The following is a 23,276-nucleotide window of genomic DNA, read 5'->3' as shown; positions in this document are numbered from 1 at the left end:
ATAGTTTTTTTAAATTATTAATGGTTTTTATTAGTATGAAATACCATTTTAAAGAATACATTTGCCCACATATATACAGTATATTTATTCAAACAACAGTAATACTTCATTTGGTTATTCAAGTCCTGTATTAAATATACCAAATGTATCCTTTTTTTAAAAAAAAACTCATTCTATGAAAATTTCACCAATAATGAACAACAAACCCATGGAAGATGTAATAATGACAGAAATCTATACTTCTGAAAATGGTTTATTCTTTATTTGACATTTGTCTGCTTGTTCACATGGATGGAAAAGCTGAATTCAGCTGTAACCCTTTAAATATGTTCATTTCTTTGTTATAGCTATTCATAATTCTATCCAAATAACCACCACCATTTCTAATGGCTTTGTAGGACACAGATCTCTCAGTGTACTTGTCCCTTCCTCTCCACAAAACTTTAGAGAAACTCATCAGCCCTCATTAACATTTCTGTGGATTGATGTGTGATATTTCATCAGGTCTGCACACTATGAAAACAGTAATGAAAGTTAGAAAGTACAACTGCTGGCAATTAAATTATTATAAAATGATACAGGTTTTATTTTTGAATATAATATTACTCCAAGTCCTGTAAAGAAGACTAATTATTCTCTCATACAAATTGAAAAACCTGCATAACACTGGCAAAGGAACAAAACAAGTGGAATCGAACAACTGCTGTCAACACATCATCATACATGGTGGTGCCAGATTGGTAACGTTCTTCAGTAAAGTATTTGATATAGGAGCAAAAATGTATTATGAGAAAAGATGTTCAACAATATCATGTGCTGCTGTGTTTCTTTGAAAGGCTTTCGGAGCAAGAATAATCACTTTATACATTGTAGAAGGAGCTGGAATGGTAGTTATTCTCAAAGGAATAATGTTGCATCCAATCAAAGATCCTGAGAATCTTCTACTGCATATATACTCAGCTCTTATAATATACTCATTGTTTTAATGTTGATAATTAATAAACAACTAAAAGATTTATCTGGCATTGTCCTTCAGTTGTCAAAATATTGGATTTCGCCTCTCAGAGGCACAAAAAAAGAAAAAACAACAATGGGAAACTAAGACCTGGCAATGAAGTTAGGGGGCCTTGACTACACCCACCAGAGCTGGCCGAAGAGTGCGACCATGCAGTTTGTAGCCTACTTTGGTAACTACGGCTATGGTACCCGGCTCCTTGCCCTCCACAGGTGCATGAAAGACAGCCTCATGCTCATAAGGATCAAATTTCTGACCATCAGGGTTAAGCTTTACAAGACCGTGTTTTTTGAAGACCTTTTGGATCTGCACCTCAGTCATTACAAGGCCATCATAAAGATTTTTCAGGTGAGGATTTGCAGAAGACACTTCTGTTTTCGGTACACTTTCCGTAGCCTTCTCCAAGATGTCAGCCACCTCCAAGAGATCTTTACAGAAGCCCTGAATTCCTGACAAAAAGAGTGAAAACATTAAAGGGTTAGTTCCCCCCAAAATGTAATTGATGTCATTAATGACTAATGTCGTTCCACACCCGTAAGACCTCCGTTCATCTTCAGAACACAGTTTAAGATATTTTATTTTTAAACCGGGAGCTTTTCTGTTCCTTTAATGAAAGTGTATGCACGTCATTGCACTATACTGTCCATGTCCAGAACGGTAATAAAAAAATCTTCAAAGTAGTCCATATGTGACATCAGTTAGTTCATTATAATCTCTTGAAGCATCGATACATTTTGGTCCAAAAATAACAAAAACTACGACTTTATTCAGCATTGTCTTCTCTTCAGTGTTTGTTATCAATCCGCAAACTAATATTCAAACATTTATGAATCAGTAGCCTAGAAATCTAGACGCACCCTAGTGGCAGCAAATCTAATCTGCCGCGAGTGTCGTCTAGCAACTCTCAATACACTTCTGAGCTGTAAAAGTCAAACTCTGGTCAGGCCAGTCACATCGTGTACAGAGTCGGTGGGCGGGGCTTAACATAATGACGGCTGAGTTGCACTTATGTGCTTCTAGTAAACACAGGATTGAAAACCAACCAGGAAGAGAAGACAATGCTGAATAAAGTCAGTTGTCGTCATTTTTGGACCAAAATGTATTTTCGATGCTTCAAGAGATTCTTATTAACCAACTGATGTCACATATGGACTACTTTTGATTATGTTTTTATTACCCTTCTGGACATGGACAGTATAGTGTGCATACACTTGCATACGCTCTCGGTCTAAATATAAAATATCTTAAACTGTGTTCTGAAGATGAACGGAGGTCTTATGGCATTAGGGATATTAGGGTGAGTCATTAATGACATCATTTTCATTTTTGGGTGAACTATCCCCTTAAACAAATTGACAAGATGCGGAAATTTCTGTTTATAAAACGGCTTATAAACGAATATAATATCTTACCATATAGCTTAGCATCATCAATCATCTTCTGACTTCTTTGCCTAAGGTTCTCAGTGTCTGCTAGCGCCCGCTTGTATTTATCCTGCAGTAAAATGAAATCAAAAATGATCAGAAAATAAACTTCAAACAGCATGTTGAGTTTTCTAATCAACTTATACACACAATATTTAAACTGCTCCCTAAAAAAAAAAAAAAAAAATCTCATTCCTTATTTGCAATGCTTCCTTAAATATCTGCAATATTTTGTGTTAATGCAGTTTGGCAATTTGACACGAGATCCAAACTGCTGAAATCACGTGACATTGGCGATCCGAATCATAGATCGATTCACTGATTCATGGCCGTTTGAATCTTTATTTGAGGTTTGAAAACAAACACGGAAGAGAAGATTGATGCTGAATAAAATCGTAGTTTTTGTTATTTTTGGACGAAAACGAATTTTCGATGCTTCAAAAGATTCTAATCAACCAACCATGTTTTTATTCCCTTTCTGGACATGGATAATACAGTGTGCAGAGGCTGCATATGCTCTGGGACTAAAATATAAAATATTTTAAACTGTGTTATGAAGATGAACAGAGGTCTTACGGGTGTGGAACGACATTAGGGTGAGTCATTAATGACATCAGTTTCATTTTTGGGTAAACTAACCCTTTAACTAAAAACAAGTTGGTTTAGGGTTTAGTTACTCTTTTAAAAAATACATGATGTAGTTTAAGATGACCAGATTTTTTAAATGGAAGTGGGGACATTTTCTATTTGAGTGGTCAAAATATCACTGAAACCTCCCAATTTGCTATTATCTATTCTTTAAAAAAAAACAGGGACAATCCACTTGAGCGTATTAGTTTTTTCATTGTTGTGGGTTCTGTATTAGGCTATTAGATTGATTAGTTGACGTGGTAACATTGCTGGGACCAGTAGAGATGACAGCATAACACTGAAGCTGAGATGGTTCATCAGCTTAGTGAAATGGTGTGTTATGCACTAGCTTATGATCGAATCAGAAAAGGGTCATGAGCAAACCCAAAGGGGGTACTTCAGTGCTGGGAAGATGAATGTGTATTTAAACTGGGTCATTTATGTAGTAGAAATGTGAATTTTTTTAATTTAGTGCCTTCTAGACTGGAAAAAGATAGAAAATGTATTTGTCTCATGTGGACAAAAGACAACAACTCCCAGAATGCACTTGCTTCGCTGTCCAACGAGACCACTCCCAAAGCCACGGCTACTGGTTATCACTTGCCCAGGATTTCAAAGTAATAATTATTTTGTTCAGTTCAATAAATTATGAGTTAGTTAAATGAGTTAGCAGAACTAAAGTCACTGCACAAATGCAGCAGGAGTCAGATTACATGCCTCAACAGAATAACGCACGTGTGCGCGTGCGCGTGGTTTGCACTTTTATCCACCGATCGGGCGGGCCATGTATACAAAAATAATATTCCAATCAGTCGTGGGTGGATGAGAAATAAATCATATTGTTTGTTTGATAAAGACGTTTATGAGCCCTGTGATCGAGAGAATAATTCTGGTTGCTGCTTTTATAACAATCCCTCCCTCATTTGAACTGAACTGACAGGGGAGCTGAAGCTCATTAAATATGCAAATCTTCTCCAGTCCTAGCCATGGGCGTTTACTTCCAAGTCTTCAGTGAAGCATGCCCTTCAAAACCCAGCGTTCAGGAGAGAGCCTCAAAACCAGTGTAGAAAATAGCCTATTACTTATTAGTTATGATGTTTTTGAATGTAAAAAGAAAAAAAAGAAAAAATAAACTCACACACAACTGTCTTTAGTTGACCTCAGACAACAGTATAATTTTTTTTAAAGCCAGTTCATGACACCTTTAAGACACTGCAGAGACATTACACGTCACATCAATGTCATTTGTCTTTACTGGATCTGCGTACGGGATGCGTGTGAACGCATGGTTAGATTCCAGAAAATCACTAGCAGTGTTAATTAACACAAAGGGGGGTGAAATGCTGTTTCATGCATACTGAGCTTTTTACACTGTTAAAGACTTGGATTCCCATCCTAAACATAGACAAAGTTTCAAAAACTAATGTTGGACGTTTGATGGAGTATTTCTTTGTGAAAAATACTCCTCGCGGTTTCTCACAAGTTTCGGAGAGTTTTTTTCGAGTATGGCTCGGCTTGACGTCGACAGAGCGGAAGGTCCTTGTATGGGCCGTACAGGCTCTTCTCCCGGTAGGGTGCGCGCGCACTTGACTAAAGCGAGAGAGGAAATGCACGCCCATAAACACTCGATCAGCAGCAGATCCACTCGTCCGTGAACACTTATGTCGTTATAGTCTGCGCCGCGCTCCACTTTATTCCTGTGAGTGACATCAAGCAACTTCAACGCTTCAGCACAGCATTCCGGGAAGGCAGCGCTACATTTGAACCGATTTGAACACAGAAATGACGGGAAGCTTCACAACATCTCTTCAGTCGCGTCTCAAAGTGGATCTCCACGGCCACTGCTGTCACAGGACTTCACCAAATCATACCAAAGAAGAGTGTTTTTGACGGAGCGGTCCCAGCGATAAAGGTTCGGTCCTGCTTTGGAAGCAGCTGGTGAGTAAAACTGCTTCAAATGTCTATGCTATTGGCTATCGTCACATGAGTAAACATCAGTACATCAGTAAACGACGCGATCGCGTGCTTCGTCATTCAAATGCGCTAACAGTTACTCCATTGTTGTTCTATGTATAACGTTACACTAGTCTGACGTGCAAAACCGTTTTGCTTGCTACTGCTAAGGTTTAGTGGCATACAATAGTCCATAAAACGAATCATGTCCTCATAAACTGCGAGTAAACAAGCACAAATGTTGACAGGCCACTAAATACAGTACGTAACACAGAGACGGACGTCCTGCTGTTGCTGTTTCTTCCGTTCAATTTATTTCAGCCTCCGAATGATTCTGGATCATATATCTATTAGCTGAGATCGATAGCCATGGGTTTCTCCACGCTTGAGGACGTCACCGCTTTGTGCGCATTCGTCATTCTTTAGCTCCGCCCACATGATACGCCTCCAGGCACTCGTTTTTTTCTGAAAGACTCGGTACAGCCTATATTTCTTTTATAAATATAATAAAACTAAAGACTTTTCGGAGATATGAAGGATGCAATACTACTCTATAGGTACTCAAGATTGACATGAGATTGACTGAAACTGAGTGTTTCACCCCCCCTTTAACCAAAATCATATGATCCTGGGACAAATCCCGAATTATCATTTTATTTTCCAGAATCTCTTTGTAAAAAGGGGCTAAAGACACTTTCTCAGTAAATCCGGCACACTTCACAGCTGATTTACAGTAAATCCTCCGAACATCACTAATCTAAAACATGAACAGCTCCAGTTTCTACAAACACTGCATTTGTTTAAACAAATCTAAAACAAATGGATAGAAGTGTCCTTGGAGTGTCCCTGAACTACAAGGGCAATTGAAGGTCAGGTTGTTCGGGAGGAAATTACATGATTTTGTAAACTGCAGGAAAAACATCTACTGTAAGTACCTTTCAATCTCTGTTTAAAGGGTTAGGTTTAGCCAAAAATGAAAATTCTGTAGTAATAATAATAGTAATAGTAATAATAGCAATAATAATAATAATAATATGACTTTTGTTCATCTTTGGAACACAAATTAAGGTATTTTTGATTAAAACAGAAGTTTCTGTCCTCCATAGACAGCCACACAACTGAAACTTTGACGCTTCAAAAAGTTCATAATGAGATTGTGAATCTAATCCATATGAATTGAGCAGTTTAGCCCAAATTTTCTGAGGAGACACGATCGCTTTATACGATGAACAGATTGAATTTAAGTTTTTTTTTTTTTTACTTTTTTTATTCACATAAACATTCATCAGCTCACACATCAGTTATGGTAAACAGTAGCTCAAGCATGTTCGCTTGACGTGCGAGAACCAATGAAGTTCATTCTCATGTTACGAAGCACATTTCAGCTTCAGCAAGAGAGGCTTGTTCTATTGTGGTTTAGTTGAGCTTGTGTTTGTTTTGCTGATGAAAGTTTTTATGTTAAATTAAAGCCAAATTCAATCTGTTCATCACATAAAGTGATCGGGTCTCTGCAGAAAATATGGATTCGTTATAGGATTTCTTTATGAACTCTTTGAAGCACCAAAATTTCAGCAATGTAGCTGTCTATGGAGAGACAGAAATCTCTCATTTCCTAAAAAATATCTTAATTTGTGTTAATTGTGTGTGTTATAGATGAACGAAAGTCTTAAAGGTTTGGAACGACATGAGTGTGAGTTAATGTTTAAAGAATTTTCATTTTTAGGCAAACTATCGCTTTAAGTGGGTAATATCATATGTATTACTGTAATAAGTAAATTTGATTCTTCTAATTTTTCCACTATCATTAATGTACGGTCCACAAAATAAATATTAAGCCAATAAATTAAGAAAGTAAAACATCCACATTTTCTATATCCAGTTATCAGAGAAGATCGCCCCTCCTGCACAATAACATTGTGTATCCTCACTCTCACAGTAATGATAGGATGCCACAACCCATGACTATAGAGCATATCACCCAACACTGTTCTATACAACAAATGTCAAGGCTGAAAATAAAGCATTACCATAACATCATTCAGCTGCCCTTCCAGTTGCATCTTTTCTTCTGTGAAGGCTTTCTCAGCCGGACCGGGCTCTGGTTTCTGAGCCCCATTCTCTTCTTCGGTTCCAGTTCCTGAACTTTTCTGTTGGGCTGCTGTGCAAAGGAGGCGTGGGGTTGCCCTGAAACGTTATAAGACGTAAATATTCACCAATATAGTCTGTGCATTATAGGCAAAAATATACATTGATATTATGCAACCTGGTCTGTATAATAGATATTGTGCCTTATTCCTATTAGAAGAGCTCACCCTAAAATAGCCTAATTTGTCATAATTATTTCAAATGTGGGCTTACATAATACCAGCAGAATGTCATTCTTTAGCATTGTCATTGATCTCAATGAAACTTGTTTGGCTGGTGGAACTTAAAGTCATAATGAAGTAAAAGCTGTGACATATTTTCTTCGGTATTATGATGTACATCTGAGTGTAAAAATAAAAAAAAGTAGGGTGGGACTTGCTTCTATGCATCTGTTGATTATTGGATGTGAGATGTGGGCGTACGTTGCACTCAAAAATGGATGTGAGCTTGCAGGATCAGAGTTTAAGCAGCATTATGATTGGATAATATTACCAGGTACAAGTCTGTCATGAATGATCACTGTATGAAAAGCCAAGTTAAGATAACTGCTGCTTTATGGGTAGCAGTCAACATTGAATGGCAATTGTCTTAAACTGGTTAATTCTTTGTAGAACATAATCTTTCAAAGACATGGGATTCTAGGTAACGTTACCTCGACATAACCAGTTTGAAACAAGTCAAGAGATAGCCTTAACCAATCATGAGGTGAAACAGCGAAAGTACGATTAGCATGAACTTCAGTAAGTCTTTAGAACTACGTTAGCTTTAACACAAACACATGTCGGAAATGAGTCTGTCATTGCCATGCCAACGTTTTAAAAGGCTTAAAGGGAGAAACAAACATCCAGAACTCAATGAATTATTTCCTCTCAGTAATGATATATGATATGATAAAGACCTGTAAGCAAAATTCACTAGAAGCATCGGTGATCACATGTAACTAACGTTAATCTGCAGTTATAATGTACCGACAGGACAACAACAAAGCTAAATAGTTTCACCTCAAGCAATATAACGTTAACGTTAACTTAAGTGAGGGTCCTTAGGACATCAGCATGAATCATTAATTTCTTAACAGCTTACGCAACAGAGAGATTGTCAATTTTCTTAAACCCAACATATTTAACCAAGATAGGCCACCAACTATACACAAAAACACTGCTTTGAAAACCTACCTTATAAGTGAAGGAGACGCTATAATAGAAGAGCTCTGTCTTATCGCACGCACACACCAGTTCGCCATCTTCATTGATGTCCACGCTGAGAGACACGCAGAAAGAGCAAGTCTCATTCAACCAATCGCCGCTTCTGTTCTTACACGATTGTCTTACAACGACCAATCCGCGCTGTAGTCAAAACTGACGCCATTCTGTAGTTTGGTTGAGAGAAAGGTCGAAACACTTTGCACGTGATGAAGGACGGCGTCTTTCTTTGGACATCTGAAGGTTACCGCACGCTTGTATTACTCAACCACACCGAGCTTTTACGTCACTTCAGGTTCACCAATTCAGACAACTTGTTCAAAAACACGAATGCATTTAAAATATGTCGTTAAATTGCATTTAACAGCCACTGGAAGATTGACCCTCATATTGGCAAGATTTTTGCCTCGAGTAGGCTAGGCTAGTGAGTTCACTGACATGTATCAGCATTTATCTATAATTATAATAATTTTAACGTTACTATCACCAATTTATGATATACTCAGAATGTTTTCATTAGGTTTTAAAGCAGACAGCGGATAGTGTTTACTCTTTAAATGTAGTCAATTTATATGCTCTGTCAATCAAGCCTCTCTTGGACTCTAAATCATCTGAGAGATTGAGGTGAGGCAATCATTGGCAATGCCAACTTGTATCTTGATTTTTGCTCCGAAACAGTTCCTGTCTGCATAAGGATTTGTTTGACCCAAAAAGGGTCTTCGTTAAGCCTGTCTTCAGACCCGCATGAAGACCCTTTCTGGGTCCCTAGAGGTGAGCAAATCCTGCTCTGAGCAAGGCTGTATAGGTATAGCCTACGCCGTTCAAAGGTTTGGGTTCAGCAGTATTTTTTTATTTTTTACAGATAATAATACTGATAATACTTTTTTTATTCAGAAAAGATGCATTAAATGGATCAAAAGTGACAGTAAAGACATTTATGTTACAGAAGATTTCTATTTCCAATAAATGGTGTTCTTATGACTCTACAAAAATGTTGAGCAGCACAACTGTTTTCAACAATAATAAGAAATGTTACAAGATAATAGAATGCTTTTCTGAAGGATCACGTGACTCTGAAAACTGGAGTAATGATGCTGAAAATTCTGCTTTGCCATCACAGGAATAAAGTAAACTGCATTGTACAATTTAATATTACTATATTATTTAATGTACAATTAAAAATGTAATGTACTATTTTGACAATTACAATTACAATTGACAACTATTTTTGATCAAATAAAAGCATCCTACATGTGTGAGCATAAGACATTTATTTTAAAACTATTTAAATAAGACACTGACCCCAAAATATATGAACAGCATGTAGGTGTTTCACTGCCGTCATCCCGAGCTAGGCTTCAGCTCTGCCTTATAACCTGGATAATTAGGGATAGAAAATGTGGATGTTTTAGAATAATTTTAGAACTGTAAACATATAATATTTGTAAATCTGAATGAATCTGTAGGAGTAAACCATTTGCAAAGTTCTTTTTGGGTGTCGCTAATTTGAGAAAGGATCTGAAATTGAAAATCTGTCTTTATTTGTTAGAATATTTGGACAATACAGTGGCCACATCAGCTTGCTAGAATGTTACCAGTGACTTAAAATACTTAAAGGAACTGTATGTAAGAAATGTATTTCAATTAATCATCATTCAAATTGCCCTGATATTCCAATTGCTTTGAAATTAACATGATTAAGAAATCATGTTAATTTCAAATACTTATATCACTGACAACAGTGGGGTATTCTAGAAAGCAAGTTATTTGACATACCCAGGTATGTTTAAGAGTAAGTTAGAGGATAACCTCAACTTTCGGTTCCAAATAACGGGGATAACTTTCAGGATATGTGACTAACCATAGCAACTCGCAACATAACCTGCTCCAGAGCGGATTATGATCCATGGTTAGTTTGATTCAGAGGTATCCAGATATGTTTTATATAATTAATATAGTTATTATATTAATTAACCAAATTTGTTATATAGTTACAGCTATGTTACAATAATATATATATATATATTGTAAAACACTTTTAAAACAAGGTAATATTTCAATGTTAATTCAGTTCAAATGTATGTATTTACTGTATTGCCATCTCACACATGGATCTGCATTCAAAGAATTGGCATCAAATAAAATTATATAATTCTTATTCTCTGTGAATAAAGATTACTTAAAGGGGGGGGTGAAATGCTGTTTCATGCATACTGATCTTTTTACACTGTTAAAGACTTGGAATCCCATACTAAACATAGACAAAGTTTCAAAATTCTTTGTCAAAAATACTACTTCCGGTTAGTCATAAGTTTCGGCAAGTTTTTTGAGATCATGCGTCCCCTTTGACGTTAATGGGGGCGGAATTTCCTTGTATGGGCCTTACGGACAATTCTACCGGAAGCGCGTGAGAGAGAGAGAGGGAGAGAGCGAAATTAACAGGCTACGCCCATCAAAGCGCTGGCTTGTAGGCTGCTGCACAGGTGATGTGCACATAACAATGTCACCAAAAAAGTGCGTTTTTGGTTGCCAGACCAAGACAGTCCTGCACAGATTCCCCCAAAACGCCGCGTTAAGGCAACAGTGGATGTAATTTGCTTTTCCGGATCAGCAACTGAGTTGCGTGAATGTTTATATCTGTTCGCTGCATTTCGGTGCCGACTGTTTCATAAACAAGGCCCAGCTCGACGCCGGATTTTCCCGATAGCCTAATGCTGAATGATGGAGCAGTCCCAACGTTAGAACCGCAGGCGGTGAGTGAGACTGCTTCAAATGTCTGTGTCTTTGCCTATGCTCATCAAGTAGCCCAAACATGATCACGTATAGTTAATTGATCAATGGAGCATGCGATGTGTAGTGCGTGTACATTTGTTTAGCTGGCCACTATATGTGTAACTTTATGTTTGTGTATTGTAAAAGCACTCCAAACAACAATACACAAAGAGGGGGGAAATATGTTGAACTAAATAAGCACGCTTCTTCATTCAAATGCGCTACTATTCCGTGTCTTTCTATGTAAACACTAGCCTGCCGTGCAAAACCAGTCCGCTTACCACGCATAAACACACAAACACACATGCACAACTGCACTTCCCACATGTACACCTTCAAAGACAAAAATACAACGATATAATTCAAGTATAAATATGTAAATAACACAAGCCGCGAAGCATATTATATAGTTAGTGTATAACTTGTACCACATAGAGACGTCCTGCTCTAGTCGTTTTTGCTGCTGCTCCTGTTCAACTGCAGCCTCTGGGTCTGATTCCGGATCATAGATGTATGGCTGTATCTGATTAAAAGCCATATTTTTATTTTGAATAAAGTTTTTTTCCCGCTGTTAGGGATGACACAGCTTTACGACGCACTCGACTCAACACAATAGCAGCAGCGTGCACACGTCATTATTTAGCTCCGCTCACACGACACGCCCCCATCCGCTCGGCTTTTTTCGGAAAGACTCGGAACAGCGCATCTTTCTTATATAATTATATAAAAAATAAAGACTTTTCGGAGATATGTAGGATGCAATGCTACTCTATAGGTACTCAAGATTGACATGACACTGACTGAAACTGAGTGTTTCACCCCCCCTTTAATAAATTAAGGCATTGAAAAACATTATTGCACAATCTCCCAATAGGTGGCGATATGCCCTAAGTAGGTTTTGTAAATCACCATTAAACAAATGAAGAAGAGGAAATAGAATTGCACAGTTTATCTTCAAGGGGGTAATCTAGCACTCCGAAAGCGTTCCACCCCTAGGGGCTGCCATTGCTAACCAAGCCATCACCTGCTGTTAGCATCCCATTGACTCCCATTCATTTTTGAGTCACTTTGACAGTGAATAACTTTACATCTGAGGCGTTTAAAGACTCCATTTGTCCATTTTTTATTTCTAAAGAAACACGACAATTCATTAAAGGCTCCGTTACCTTGTATCTTACACTATCGCCCCGCAGAAGCTGTTTTTGTAAAAATAGGCTAACGATTGCGTCATAACCAACGCGACTCTGTCGCACAGTTGAGAAATTACCGTATAGACCTGAGGAGACGCTCGCAGGCAATCTTTTACTGTCTATGAGACAGTCGGGGGGACATGGAGACATAAAGTCTGATAAAGTCAAGGGGGAAGAATGGGGAGAAGCCCATAGTGAGCCAAAAGCAACGGGAGAAAATATTTAAACAACGTGATTCAGCTTTCACTTTCCACATCTACTATAAGACCTACAGCTGTCAGACAGGAGGCTCACGTCACATCTACGTCGTCAAGCTCAGTCTGAGCCTGCGCAGTTCGCTCAGCCATCAGGAAGTGAGTGCTCCTATGCTGACATCACATTCTGCCGTTGACGTCAATGGGATAGCTCTGTCTATTTCTTTTACTGTCTATCCCTGCGTCCCAATTCGCATACTATCCATCCTAAATAGTATTCGAAAATAGAATTAGTATGTCCCAAATCGTAGTATGTTGAATAGAGTATTGCAAAGATTCCCGGATGGTTTACTATTTCCGGTCCGAATTCACAGTATGGATCGATGGGCACTCTAACGGCTGATATTGCCCACAACCCATTGCGAGTTGGACGAGGATTCGATTAGAACTACAAACGCGGATAAAAAGTGTTAAAAAACTACAAACATGACGGATGTGCGAGTTCGACGGTTAAGTAGAGAAGTTTAGATAAAGGGGTTTGAGTGACCAACTATCAATATTTAACCTGACAAAAATATATTTATTCAGTGTTGTCACATTATATTTCACCCGCAGCAGCATTGAGAACTTTTGAAATGACACGTTTGGCCATTAACTTTTAAATGCATCATTATATTTAAACTGTAAATACATGAGGAGAGTCTGCATTAAAGACCCACAAATGGCAGATCAACGAGCGGCTACATTTCTCTCCAATACGGTAGGAGATTAAACTGAATGTGAAGGATTTGAACTGTGATGAATCTGACGATGATTGACAGGGCAGTTAAACGGTGACGGGATGCACGTAACTAAGCGACAGAGTCCGTTAAAGATGGCGAAGTAGTATGTCCCGAAGCTTGCATACTTTTCTGCTACACACTCAAAAGTATATACTTTTTCTTCACAAAAAGAGTCCATACTTTTAGGACGTAGTATAAGTAGGCGAATTGGGACGCAGCATATGTTTATCTTAGCATCTGTTTCCATGGTGAATCATTGATTCGTAGCTCTGTTGAGAATGTCTTGTGTGTTAAAGGTGCACTATGCAGTATTTTTGCAGTAAAAAACCAAAAACCACTAGGCCAGTGTTATATATTTTGTTCATTTGAGTACTTACAATATCCCAAATGTTTCCAACTATTTGTAAATTGTGAGAAAATTGCTATTTTAACTAATGAACCAGGACGTGTCAGCATAGCGTTTGAGGGAGTTGCCTGTCAATCGCGTAATTTCTGCGTTACCCTCGGTTTTATTTGGCAGAAGCGCTTTTCTCTTACTGCAGTGTGAACATGTTACAGCAGCGCCGAGCGAACGCACAGAGTAACGTCATAACATAATTTTAAACACACTTAAATGTATCTAATATGATAAACAGAGCTGCTTTACCTTTTAATCATGCCCGGAAAAGCGGAAATAGTGCAAGTGCCCGGCGACTGTGTCCCGTCCCGTCATGATAAAAGTCTTGGTGCTCGCGAGCCGTGTGTTTGTGTAACAATTGCTCCAGCAGCCATGCTCAGCTCCACAACACACTGTCCTGCTCTGCTTCACACTACAGTAACGTTAATAACCGCATCCATGAACATTATTTCTGCCTGTGTCCTATTTTCCACCGGCTGTGAGGTGAAGACCACGTCCCAAGATACTGCGCTCAAACTTGGTGTCTTCAAACTACATCTTTGTTTTGAATAGGTGCCCTCTAGTGGACGGAAAGTTGCATAGTGCACCTTTTCCCGGGAACATACTCTGAGTTGCCTGAACTTACTCCGGGAATAGTTTTCGGAACCAGCAAACCTTGAGTAAGCAAGGTTTGGGTTAATCAACCGAGAGATCAGGGTATGTGACGGTAAGTTACATTACTTGCTTTCTGGAATACACCCCTAGCCTGACAAGCCAGACCCACATCAAGATGTTTGGTCTGAAAACTCACCATTGATAGGGCTCAATCTGGGGGGTGGGATAAACGGTCGTCTTTCAAACTCCCTCTGCACGGCGTGCACGCAATTGGATAACGTTAAAACCAACCAGAGCAACGAAGGTGAAGCAGAGCTCGTTGATAGATTAAACTTTCGCCGTATCCCGTCGGCAAAACTCAGAACACATCTTCCCATTAAGAATGACTTCAGTGCTGTTCTTTGTTCTGTTCTCAGAGAAAAGCTTAACTCCAAGTCTTCCAGAGTTGCGGTCAAAGCTGATTCGAAAGACCGCCGTTCGGCAGCTTCTGTGTTTACTAGAAGCACGCAAGCGCAACTTGGCCATCATTATGTTAAGCCCCGCCCACCGACTTTATACATGATGTGATTGGCCCGACCAGAGTTTGGCTTTTACAGCTCAGAAGTGTATTGAGAGTTGCTAGACGACACTCGCGGCAGATTAGATTTGCTGCTGCTAGGGTGCGTCTAGATTTCTAGGCTAATACACCCCAGTAGTCCGGCCAGTATATTGTCATTTAAAAGTTGTTGTTGCAGCCCTCAACTGATGTTGATTTTGAAATGTTGTGTTTTGACCTAAAGCTCCACCCTCCACCTATCTACCAATCATGAAGTCAGTAGTGTTTTGGCATCCAGGTTGCCAGCTCTGCTCTAGTTACCACAGCTGTAGCTACAAATGTCCTGCTGGATTCTGCAGCAAATCTGGCAACCTTCGAGTCAGGGAGGAGGGAGTACTGTAGAGTACAAAGTACTCTACAGTAATTTGAAAGTCATTGCAGTACCAGTTGTGGCCACAATCTTACATACGCTTCCTTTAACTGTGCATCTAATTTCATGCTTCATCTTTTAAAATTCTTGACTTGAGGTTGATTTCAACTGAATTATCTTATTTATAGCCAAATGATACTGAATAATTTGTCCATGTTGAATGTTTTTTTTAAGTTAAAAAGAGAAAGAATTACATGTTTAAAACAATCATATAATCATACTACAAGTACATAGAGATATCATAATATTTAAAAAGTGTATATATATACCAAAACAGTTTTGAGTTTTATAATCCAGAAATAAATCTTAATTTTCCTTGACATTGTTTCATTTAATACAACTTCTTCAAAAATATAATTTGTAAATCTAAAGTGTATTTTCCTGCTCACATATGTGACCCTTTACAGTTTACATGCATTACATGTTTACATTGTGTTGTTCCCTCGCTGCCAAAACAGCCCTGACCCATCAATGCATGGACTCCACTAGACCCCAAGGTTTGCTGTGGTACCTGGCACCAAGACGTTAGCAGCAGATCCTTTAAGTCCTGTAAATTGCTAGGTGGGGCCTCCATGGATCACACTTGTTTGTTCAGCACATCCCACATGTGCTCACCTGGATTGAGATCTGGGGAATTTGGAGGCTAAGTCAACACCTCAAAATCGTTGTTGTGATCCTCAAACCATTCCTGAACCATTTTTGCTTTGTGGCAGGGTGCATTATCCTGCTGAAAGAGACCACAGCCACCATTTCCATGAAGGGGTGTACATGGTCAGCAACAATGGGTGCATTTACATGCACGTACTTAAGCTGATTATGCCCAATAAGCCGACAATGAACATGGTCATGTAAACGCGGTAACCCGTTTTCTTTTATCGGAGTAATGTCATAAAAGGAGTAAACATAAACCGGTCGGGACAGGTAGTTTTCTTCCTCTTACTTCGATTTTGCGCTGCATGTAAACGCATTAACCTGCTTTCTGTCGGCTTATTGGAGTGCATGTGTGATGGGTGACAAACACAAACTTAGAGCAGATTTAAATGTATCCAGACAGAGCGAGCTAGCGTTTTGCATGAAATAAGGATATCCCAAATGCACACTTGTTTAAGACCCAGAAAATTGTAAAGAGGTGTTTTCTTTTCTCATGCAGCAGAAGTAGCCTAGAAGAGGTTCAGTCAAAACGCTGCAAAACTCAGTCAGATATACGGACGTTATTATTTTTGACGTCACTACAAGGAATAACGCGGTTTATAAATAAAGTCATGTAAACGCGGTTTACTTGCGTTGTCCGTTTACTGGTTTGCATGTAAACGGGGAAAACTGGTTATTTCAATAAGCTGATTTTTTGGAGTTATCAGCTTACTGCTGTGCATGTAAACGCACCCAATGCTTAGGTAGGTGGTACATGGTAAAATAATATCCACATGTATGGCAGGACCCAAGGTTTCACTGTAGAACATTGCCCAAATCATCACACTGCCACTGCCGGGCTTGCCTTCTTCCCATAGTGCATCCCTATGCCATGTGCTCCCCAGGTAAGCGATGCACATGAACTCGGCCATACACATGATGTAAAAGAAAATGTGATTCATCAGACCATGCCACCTTCTTCCATTGCTCCGTGGTCCAGTTCTGATGCTCACATCCCCACCGTTGCCACTTTCGGCGGTGGACAGGGTTCATCATGGGCACTCTGACTGGTCTGCGGCTATGCAGCCCCATACACAACAAACTGATGCACTGTGTATTCTGCCACCCTTCTATCAGAACCAGCATTAACTCGAGCAATTTAAGCTACAGTGGCTCATCTGTTTGATCGGACCACACAGGCCAGCCTTCACACATCACTAAGCCCCTGCCACCCACGACTCAAGGAAGAAAAGTTCTTTACCACTATTCCTTCCTTGAACCATTATTAAAAGATACTGACCACTACAGACCAGGAACACCCTGACAAGAGCTGCAGTTTTGGAGATGCTCTGATCCAGTCATCTATCCATCACAGTTTAGTCCTTGTCAAATTCACTCAAATCCTTACACGTGCCCATTTTTCCTTCTTGTAACATGTCAACTTTGAGGACAAAATGATCACTTGCTGGCTAACAGGTGCCCTGATCTTCTTTTTCTTTCAGCTTTTCCCTTCAGGGGTCGCCACAGCGAATTATCTGCCTCTATCTAGTCCTATCCTCTGTATCATCTCTCAGACCGACTACCTTCATATTCCCCTTCACTACATCCATAAACCTCCTCTTTGGTCTTCCTGGCAGCTCTAACCTCAGCATCCTTTTACTAATATATTCACTCTCCCGCCTCTAAACATGTCCAAACCATCTCAACCTGGCCTTCAATTTTTTCCCAAAACATCTCACATGTGCTGTCCTTCTGATGTACTCATTCCTGATCGTCTCCCAAAGAGAACCTCAACATCTTCAGCTCTGCTACCTCTAGCTCTTCCTCCTGTCTTTTTCTCAGTGCAACTGTCTCCAAACCATACAACATCGCTGGTCTCACTACTGTCCTGTACACCTTTCCTTTCTTTCCTGCTGGCACTATTTTATCACACAACAGACCTGACACTTTTCTCCACCCATTCCAACCTGCCTGCACACGCTTCTTCACCTCTTTTCCACACTCCCCATTGCTCTGGACTGTTGCTCTTCTCCCTGTAACCTCACTGTTCCACTTGGTTCCCTCTCATTCACACACATGAACTCTGTCTTGCTGCGACTAACCTTCATTCCTCTTCTCTCCAGAGCAAACTTCCACCTCTCTAGACTTTCCTCCACCTGCTCCCTGCTCTCACTACAGATCACAATGTCATCTGCAAACATCATAGTCCATGGAGATTCTGGTCTGACCTCATCTGTCAGCCTGTCCATCACCACCGCAAACAAGAAGGGGCTCCGAGCCGATCCTTGATGCAGTCCCACCTTCACCGTGTCCTCTGTCTCACCTAGGGCACACCTTACCACTGTCCTACTGCTCTCATACATATCCTGCACCACTCTAACATACTTCTCCACCACTCCAGACCTCCTCATACAATACCACAGCTCCTCACTTGGCATTCTGTCATATGCTTTCTCTAAATCTACAAAGACACAATGCAGCTCTTTCTGACCCTCTCTTTACTTCTCCATTAACATTCTCAAAGCAAATAATGCATCTGTAGAGCTCTTTCTGGGCATGAAACCATACTGCTGCTCACAAATGTCCACTTCTCCCCTTAGCCTTGCTTCCACTACTCTTTTCCACAACTTCATTGTATGGCTCATCAGCTTAATACCTCTGTAGTTTACCCAATTCTGCACATCTCCCTTGTTCTTAAAAATCGGCACCAAAACACTTTTCCTCCATTCCTCAGGCATCCTCTCACTCTAAAACATCGTTGAACAACCTAGTTAAAAACTGCCATTTCTCCTAAACACTTCCATACATCCGCTGTTATTTCATCAGGACCAACTGCCTTTCCTCTCTTCATCCTCTTCAAAGCTCACCTAACTTAACCCTTGCTAATACTTTCTACTTCCTGCTCAACAATATGAGCAGATATGAAGATTAAGAGAAAATCAGTGTTATTCACTTCACCTGTCAGCACAGCAGTCATAATGTTATGCCCGCTCTGTGACACAAAAATATTTTAATTTAACTCATTTATGAATTCATTGATGAAAACACCTACACTTTTAGACCCTTTAAACAAAACAAAAACAAAAAAATACATGTTGGTCATATTAACCTATGGTTTAAATGTGCACTAAATTAAACTACCTTCATGGGTCTAATAAATTAAGTGACTTTTTGTCTCATTATTTAATATATGATGTTACTACAAAGTAGAAAAAAACTTTTCTAATATAGCTGGCTTTAGGTAACAAAAAAACCCAAATAAACAAACAAACACTTGACTCGTAGCTCCACTAGGTGGCAGGCGAATATGGCTGATCTTCTCACTGGTCTCGGCTGTCTAGGCTACTATAGGCTACAGCACATAAGCGCGCTCTCGGTTTGTAGCTCTGTTTTCCCCACCCTCTTCCCCGCTCTCTCTCTCTCTCTCTCTCTCTCTCTCTCTCTCTCTCTCTCCCTTTCTCTCTTTCTCTCCCTCCCTCTCCCTTACATTAGAGCTTTCCATCTTTCGCTTGCATCGCACTCGCTTTGACAGTGTTAAATGAAGACGCTCATCATGGCAGTTTTTGCGCACCTGTATCCAGCTGTGTTTTTTGCTTGCGCTTGGATGTCACTGTTCGGACCGATTTCATGTCACAGCGGCGTTATACACCAGAGAAACGAACGGGACCGAGAGCTTGACAGCCGCGGTGGGCATGTCACTGGCAGAGATGAAACGCTTATCTCAGCGCACAGCCGCGGAGATTACAGCGGGGACCCGGGCGGACCGGCCATGGGAGTTCCCCGAGTCCGGAGGGCACCGACTCCGGAGAAAGTCTCTCTACTCAGCAGCTCTTTCGTCCTTAAAGGGGATGCCACCCACAACCAGGCAATGGTCCACTGGACGGGTGAAAATAGCAGCGTGAGTAGCCTACCCACCTTCCCCTGTTCTCCGTTGTTGTAATTGTCCCAAAAACTCATAAGATTTAACGTTGAGTTATTTATCCTGGCAAGTCTTGCCATAAGGTTGTTAGATGATCTCTATAATAATTTATTACCGGTTTGAGAAACGGGTAATGAATATCAAGCATGCCCTCATAATGTTTGAACGGCAGGTAACGTTAGATCCATGACTCCCATCTTCATCGTCATCACATAAAACACATCTGCGGTGTGTATTGAAAGGTTTATAGGTTTAGTGTTTACCAAGCCATCCTGCGTGTAATGTGAGCCGGACAGCTGATGCCGATACGCATTGACAGTGTTCCATGCACCTGCATGCGCATATCAGGCAGAAGTTTACTGCAAGTCTTTGTTAGTAGGCTATAAACCTGGGTGACGCGAAGTTTGACTATGTTTACTTGTGCCTGCTTAATCATATAAGCGATACAATGTGATATAGTTATTAGACTCTTCAAGCGCTTGCGCTCTGAACAAACGCGCTCTTGTCTGTGTAGTTTGGGGAATTGTATCTTCAGGAGACGTCTCTCATTCAGAAAGCTGTCAAAACAACTCATCAGCTGGTGGCATAAAATCGAAGCTCCCTGATAACTTTGAAATACATTTTAAAAGTACGATATTCTGTGATCGCCTTCCTTTGCCTTTTGCTAAAGTTAAACATATAGGAACGAGAAAGATTATTGCTCAGTTTATGTAGCTAGTTTTAACTTTGTCTCAGATGTTTTTCCTAAAATTGTTGCCAATACAGTAAGAGTGTAAAACGGTGGGTGGAATAGCGATGAATTTAATGAGAGTGTGTTTTTTTTTTTTTTAGAATTTGTAATCGATTGTAGACTTTGGTATTGATGAATTTGAGGGCAGTATGAAACATTGTTGAGTTGTCTCTTATGTAAAAGGAGCATACTTAAGTAGTACATCTTTTTATTTAATTTCTTTATCTTTTTGATAAATTTAAATAATTTTAATTATTAATAATTAAATAAATAAATTTTATAAATAATTTCTTTTAAATAATTATAATTAATTTAATTATTAATTATATAAATAATTAGATAAATAATTTCTTTTAAAAAATGTAGCTTACTTTAAAGTAAACCTTAATTCGATTTATAAATTTATTTGTATTTATTTATTTTACAAAACAGGCATGTTAATAAACAGTCATGAAAGTGTAGCCTACTAAAGTAGCCTTTAAATATATATATTAAAAATTTTAAAAATTTAAAACAATTTTTTTTCAGATAATATAATAAAATAAAAGCCAAAGGCTATTTTAGTACACTTAAATTATTTTAAGATTTGATGTTCTCTCCAAGTGCACATTCAGTACAATTAAGTGCACTTCATTTTCACAAGTGTTGCAAACAGGAGTCTCACAGATGAGAAGAAGAGACAAGTGAAAGTCTCACATTGAGATATTAAAGAGTTCTCACTTTACATTCTCAAAATACAAACAAAAAAGCCGTTTTGAGAGGCATGGAATTGGCATATAGCTGCATTATCATGTGTGTATATTTGAGATTGTAAGTGTATGTGGTCTTGTTGCTTCTTTTAATTACTTAAGAACCGTAAAGTAGTAGCTGCGTGAATTATGCAGGCCATGGCTGCTATGTCAGATGCCCTACAGTGAGGAGAGCTGTAACCTCAATTGAGCTGAGCAACAACAGACACGTCATGAATAAGCACAGAGATCAACAAGCACTGATACGGCCGCATGGTCCTTAGGAAACCGCAAAGCATTTTACCAGAAATTGTCTTCAACCTGTGATGTAACTACAGAAGTCACTTGGGTTTCCATAAAATCACCTTACTGACCTACATGAGAATAGTCAACACTCATAAAAGCACCCAGAAGGTTTTGTTGTTGTTTTGCAGCGATGCCATATGAACCATTTTTGGTTCCCCAAAAATCTTAAGATAACCATTTTATTCTTCGGGTGAAAAACATTTTAATAATAAAAAAAAAATAACAGAAAGGTTCCATGAAGTTTTAAGGTTCTTCATGAAACCATCAATGCCAGTAAATAATCTTTATTTATTTTATTATGAGTCAAGGTAAACCAGTGCATACATGTGTGCAGATTTAATTTATTTGCACTATTAACTATTGTTGTAATAGGAGCATGATGAATTCATGTTCGATATCAGTTTAAATGGATAAATAAGAGGAAGAAAGCTTTCATGTCACAATGCCTCTTACTGTATTGAGATTTAAAATTAAAGATCATTCAACATATATTTTGTTTAAGTCAAAAACTTCAGGTGATGTGTTGAATTCTAACAAAGTATGGGAAATCCATCTTGAACTCCAGAACCTATTGTCGGTTCCTGGAGGTTAGTCCTGTAGAACGATACTAGACTCCTAACATAATCCCAGAATTAGAGCAGTTGTATGTGCTGAATGTGTTATTTGTGTTTTCCGTTCTATGTCCCTTGTTGTCCATCACTTTCTCTGGGGAGTACGAGCATCTTGATTAATTTATTTTGCCCTCCTTCTCTTCTGATGACGAATCTCTTTTCTGTAAATATGAGGAGATATAGTCATCTATCTGGTATTTAGCATCAATCTCTGCTGCTGTTTGTATTTGCAGTGATGTCAGGAACCATCCATCTGTTTGCCTGCTGATAGCTGTTTAGTTAGAGAGAGGGGGGGGGGGGGGGGTGTCTAAGAAAAATAGAGATACTACAGTTGAGGAAGAGATAGCTAGATATAGACAGACATACTTTATTGATTCCCTAACACATTCAGAATAGAGATACATAAAGGAGTCCAAGGGTAAAGATTGCCAACAGTTTGCTCTGTGCATGTTGTTCTCTTGCTTTCATGCTATTAGCAAATCTGATCAAATGAAAGACACATGGCTCACTGACTTGTGCTTCCATCCTGAGTCATCATTTTCTTGTTTTCCAAAGCCATTAGGGTTTTCAATAGGGATATATTTAATTGAAACAAACCATAAACATATTTTATGCAATAGATGATCTACCCATGCAAATGCAAACATACACCAAGTCCTTTTCTGTTCGGCAAAATGTGTGCAAAAGATGGATGAACCATTTAAGGTAGTCCCTGGCAGCAATTAAAATGTGCCTTTCTTTGCATGTAATTTAGGAATAGAGTGTGCAAAAAAATGCTATTAATATACATAGCATGTCTGCATTATTTCAATCTTCTTGTCACGTCCTCTGGAAGGCTTACTTCATAAAATAGGAATTCATTCATGGTTTATATACTTAACAGACAGTTCATTTGGCCCCTCCTATTGCATGAGCAAAATTGTTAGCACATGTCTTGTCTGTCTAAATCAATATTTCCTAGTTGTTTCTGAATGTTTCTGTTTTGCAGTGAGTCAGATTTGGCACTCAAACATGTGGCAGAGTGCACAAAAGTGTTTTCCATCCACATTGTTAAAGCCTCTCCAAATCCAGTTTTCCCATTCCAATCTT

At 39.1% G+C, this 23,276-nt stretch overlaps 2 protein-coding genes across 6 annotated transcripts in view; one reads left to right on the top strand and one right to left on the bottom strand.

Moving 5' to 3' along the window:
* Window positions 1–240: 240 nt before the first annotated feature.
* Window positions 241–8,604, bottom strand: grpel1 (GrpE-like 1, mitochondrial). Its single transcript, XM_067438873.1, has 4 exons — window positions 8,343–8,604; window positions 7,050–7,206; window positions 2,428–2,509; window positions 241–1,464 (listed from the first exon to the last, which is right to left on the bottom strand). Exons 1-4 carry the CDS (start codon window positions 8,456–8,458, stop codon window positions 1,118–1,120), a joined length of 702 nt encoding a protein of 233 aa, XP_067294974.1. The 5' UTR covers window positions 8,459–8,604; the 3' UTR covers window positions 241–1,117.
* A 10,765-nt stretch (window positions 8,605–19,369) lies between these two features.
* The window catches only part of sorcs2 (sortilin-related VPS10 domain containing receptor 2), a 244,308-nt gene continuing 240,401 nt past the window's right edge, over window positions 19,370–23,276 (top strand). For all 5 annotated transcript variants that reach the window (XM_067438786.1, XM_067438769.1, XM_067438779.1 and 2 more), the window contains exon 1: window positions 19,370–19,791. In XM_067438786.1, coding sequence (XP_067294887.1) covers window positions 19,432–19,791 — 360 coding nt within the window. In that variant the 5' untranslated portion in view covers window positions 19,370–19,431. The remainder of the gene's footprint in view (window positions 19,792–23,276) is intronic.

This window comes from Pseudorasbora parva, chromosome 1, assembly GCF_024679245.1.
Source record: "Pseudorasbora parva isolate DD20220531a chromosome 1, ASM2467924v1, whole genome shotgun sequence".
NCBI lineage: Eukaryota > Metazoa > Chordata > Actinopteri > Cypriniformes > Gobionidae > Pseudorasbora > Pseudorasbora parva.
The sequence above is the reverse complement of the archived record's forward strand: the minus strand, read 5'-3'. Positions and strand labels throughout refer to the sequence as shown.